Below are 3,762 nucleotides of genomic sequence, written 5' to 3'. Positions count from 1 at the left end.
GCATGGGTGTGCGCACACATGATGGGGTATGTGAGTCTATGTGCTGACGTCAACGTGCACATATTTATATTTGGGACCGTAAGCAGGCGTGTATGTGTCTGGCACGACATATGAATAAGTGGAGTCCTCTCACCCCTTGGTCATGGTACCCCCTTCTCTCTCCCATCCTCCTGCCCTAGGCCTTCGGGGGCAGGACCCATTCTTACCTGTCAGGTTTACTGCTCCAGAAACAAGGGGGAGGGGAGAGAAAAAAAGGAAACGATGTGACGGTCCACGGGCTGTGGGGCCTCCTCAACGTTTCCAGCTTGACCTCCCTCCCACGAGGCAGGCGTCGTCCCTCCCCTTCAATCTGGGACACGTCCCACGGACACATCATCCTCAAACTGGACAGAGGCAGCGTGAACCCCCCATGCTCCCCTTTGGGAGCTCCCGCTTGTTTTGTGGAATCTTGTTTGGTTGAATGTGGGAGTTAAGAGGAAGAGACAAACCCCAGCTGTGTGACTCTGATCAAGAGGCCAAACCTCTCTGAGCCCGTGTCCCCACATGTGATGTTCCTGGACCACCCTCTTCAGGACCCTTCCAAAGCCTCCTCCAGGAAAGCCCTCCCTCCTGACGGCGGGGCACGCTCACTTCTTGTACAGCAGGATGGCGATGACAATGCAGATGATGAAGACCACGGCCAGCACCGGCCCGATGACCCAGATGAGCCCCTCCTCACCATCGATGATCGGCTGGGGGTCCGGGTTATCCAACTGGAAGGGGTCTGAGAACGGGCTGGCCGCGAATGTCTGCAGGAATGAGGGGGGCCCCCGTCAGTGCCTGTCCTCAGACACAAAGCTACGTCCTCTCCCGGCTCCAGGCCCGGCTGAGCCTTCAGTAGTAAAGGCAGCTCCTCACCACGGCCCCAGGGCGGACACGGTGCAGGCCCTGCCATTCCCTCTGCTCCGCCGCCTCTGAAATCCTTTCTCCTCACAACTTTTGCTCGTGCTGTTCTAGCCACTTCTTTTTTTAAATACTTTTTAAAAAATTTTTAATTATTTTGTGTGTGTGTGTGTGTGTGTGTGTGTGTGTGTGTGTGTGTGTACCGTCAAATTGGATCTGAGTGGTACAGGAGGAGATTGCCCCTCCTTCTCCAGCAGAGCATCTGGTGGATTTGAACCACGCACCTCTGGGATTGCAGTGCAGCTTCTTGCCACTAGGCCACCAGAACTCGCTTCTGGCCATTCTTTAAGCTCTGTGCTTAGTGAACTCCTACTCATCCCTCCTCACCCCAGTTCGCAAGCCTACGTCTCCCCCCAGTCTTTCTGTGGCTCCGCGTCCTCCCTGTCCCAGCTCTGACCACTGAGAGCCGAGGGTCTGTGTCCACACCGCGCACAGAGCGTGGCTGGATGTGGGCGCGCGTGGGACTTACGGGCTCGCTCTTCTGCAGTACGGCCAGCACAAAGAGCACGTATCGGTGGCCCGGCTCCAGGACCCGGTTGTCGAAGCCGCCGTACTGCTTCTGGTCACCGGGATTGAAGGTGTGAGGCAGCATGGAGAAGCGGGCGGCGATGTAGGGCCGGGGCACCTCCAGCTGGCGCGAGTGCCGCAGGCTGCGCCTCTGCAGCCGGGAGATGTCCTGGATCAGCTGCGGGAACAGAGGCGTGGGTGGCTCAGCAGCCCATGGGGAACGACCAGGCACGAGGGAGTCCCAGCGGGGCCCCAGCGCTCACCTCCTCCAGGTCCATCTCCTCCGGGCTGCCCAGCGGGCTCAGGAACTGGCCCCCACGAGACTTGCGCAGGGGCACCATCACGATGAAGTAGTTCCTGTGGGTGGGAGTGAGCAGTCAGGGCGGCTGGCACAGGGCACAGCAGGGGGACGCTGTCTGGGACCAGAGGGAGGCTCTTTCCACGTGGTGGTTGTTGCGTCCTGTCGTCTAGTCGGAACCACCCATTGCTGGCCCTCCAGCGGGTGTTCAGATGGTAAATCACGTGGGAGGAGGACGCCCATCTCTGTCCCGCAGGTCAGCTGGTGGATTCAAACCACACACCCTTGGGCTGGCAGTGCCATTCCTCACCACAGAGCCACCAAAGCTCCCTACACAGCAATTAAACAACAGGTCCGTTACCCTGCCCCCCGCAGACTGCAAGAGGTGCTGGAGGTGCCGTCATTATAAAGCACAGAGCAGCAAACCAAAAGGTTAGAAGTGTGAACCCACCCATCGCTCTTTGGGACAAACATATGGCAGTCTGCTTCCCTGATGATTCACAGCCTAGGAAACCCCAGTTCCCGATCCAGGACCCCGGTGCAGTGACTAATGCAAAGGCTGGCAGTGTGAACCCACAAGTGGTTGTGGAGGAGGAAAGACCTAAAGGTTTGGCCATAAAGGTTACGCTCTAGGAAACCTGCAGGCCAGGTCTGTTCTACCACGCTGCACGGTTATGTGGACTCCACACTGCACAGCACGTATGATACGCACAGCACATACAACAATGTAAACAATGCAGCTCTGGAAATGATGTGGCTCACCATATGAGACTCCTACACATCCGTGAGTGCCCCAGCTCCAGTGCCCACACTCTCCTACAGTCCTAATTCTTCAATGGTGGCCCCAGGCTCTAATGCCACCACTGCCTGGTATGGACCAGGAGTGTCCGTATCTTATTACACCAGGAGAGCACCCAGAACCAAACCGTCAGGGGCCCTGGCATCGCCCAGTACTGGGTTAGGCACACAGGGTATCAAGGAACGTGGACGTTCAGTGACAGCCCATGCATGGATTGAAGCTGGCCTGGTCCCTGCTCCAGCAGCTTCCTCCCGCCACACAGCTGGCTGACTGGGGGCCCTTCTAGGCCGGGACAAGGAGGAACATGGGGTGCACGTACTGGATGGGCACGGGGCTCTGGCCGTCGGGCAGGTACACCATGATGAAGCCATCGGAGTCGGGCTTGGGGGCCACACTGGGTTTGGTGCTTAGCATGTTGAAGGCGGTCCAAGCGGTGACGGTCTGCTGGAGGCCGCCCAGGCTGCTGCCACGGTTCGTCAGCACGAAGTTGTAGAAGGTGTGGGGCTTGAGGTGCGTGATGAGCTTCTTGGTGGTGCGTCCATCCACGTCCAGAGTGAGCCCATTGTACTGGATCTGCGGGGGCAGCACGGCTCAGCCCACCTCGCGGGGCTCACCGCCTAGTCCTGGTCCCAGCTCGGCCCAGAGGTCCCGGTGACAGACTCAGTCCTGACCTCACGCTGGGTCCTGATTCCAGCTGATCCCTGGTCCCGGCTGAACCCTGACTGAAGGCTGAGCCCAGATCCTAGGCTGAGCCCTGATCCCAGCTGAGCCCTGACTGAACCCTGATCCCAGGCTGAGGCCTGATCCAACCTGAACCCCAAGCCCAGGTCCGTTCTTAACCCTGACTGAGGCCTAATCTTAAAAGAGAAAATCTCCACCCTAAACTTTCCCCAAACCCAGAAAACTGAACTTTGGCTGAGCACTGAGCTCAGGGGAGCCCTGATCCAGGTGAGCTCAACCCTGCTCTAAACCTCAACCTTGGCTGATGCTCCTCTGAACCTCAACCCTCGTCGACTCCTGCTCTTAACCCCAACCCTGGCTGATCCCTGCTTAGAACCCCAAGCTCAGTGGCTACCCAGCCTAGTTAAACCCCCTCTGGCTGAGTGCTGACCATGGCTGAGAATCAAGCCTTATGACCTTGGTCTGCACGAGCCCTGGCCAAGCTCGAGTGTGTCCACCTGCCAGGCTGTGCCCGCCCTCCCATGCCACGCCCCCT

The 3,762-nt window shown here is 58.5% G+C and overlaps 1 protein-coding gene across 2 annotated transcripts in view; it reads right to left on the bottom strand.

Moving 5' to 3' along the window:
* The window catches only part of PTPRS (protein tyrosine phosphatase, receptor type, S), an 89,331-nt gene that overhangs the window by 22,603 nt on the left and 62,966 nt on the right, over positions 1-3,762 (bottom strand). For both annotated transcript variants that reach the window (XM_006896376.1, XM_006896375.1), the window contains 5 exons: positions 2,866-3,119; positions 1,713-1,806; positions 1,412-1,627; positions 631-788; positions 207-218 (listed from right to left, as the gene is read on the bottom strand). In XM_006896376.1, the coding sequence (XP_006896438.1) occupies positions 207-218; positions 631-788; positions 1,412-1,627; positions 1,713-1,806; positions 2,866-3,119 (734 nt within the window). The remainder of the gene's footprint in view (positions 1-206; positions 219-630; positions 789-1,411; positions 1,628-1,712; positions 1,807-2,865; positions 3,120-3,762) is intronic.

Source organism: Elephantulus edwardii, unplaced genomic scaffold (genome assembly GCF_000299155.1).
Source record: "Elephantulus edwardii isolate Elephantulus edwardi_28Jun2011 unplaced genomic scaffold, EleEdw1.0 scaffold00185, whole genome shotgun sequence".
NCBI classification, from domain to species: Eukaryota; Metazoa; Chordata; class Mammalia; order Macroscelidea; family Macroscelididae; genus Elephantulus; species Elephantulus edwardii.
This window is presented reverse-complemented; position numbering and strand designations above follow the sequence as displayed.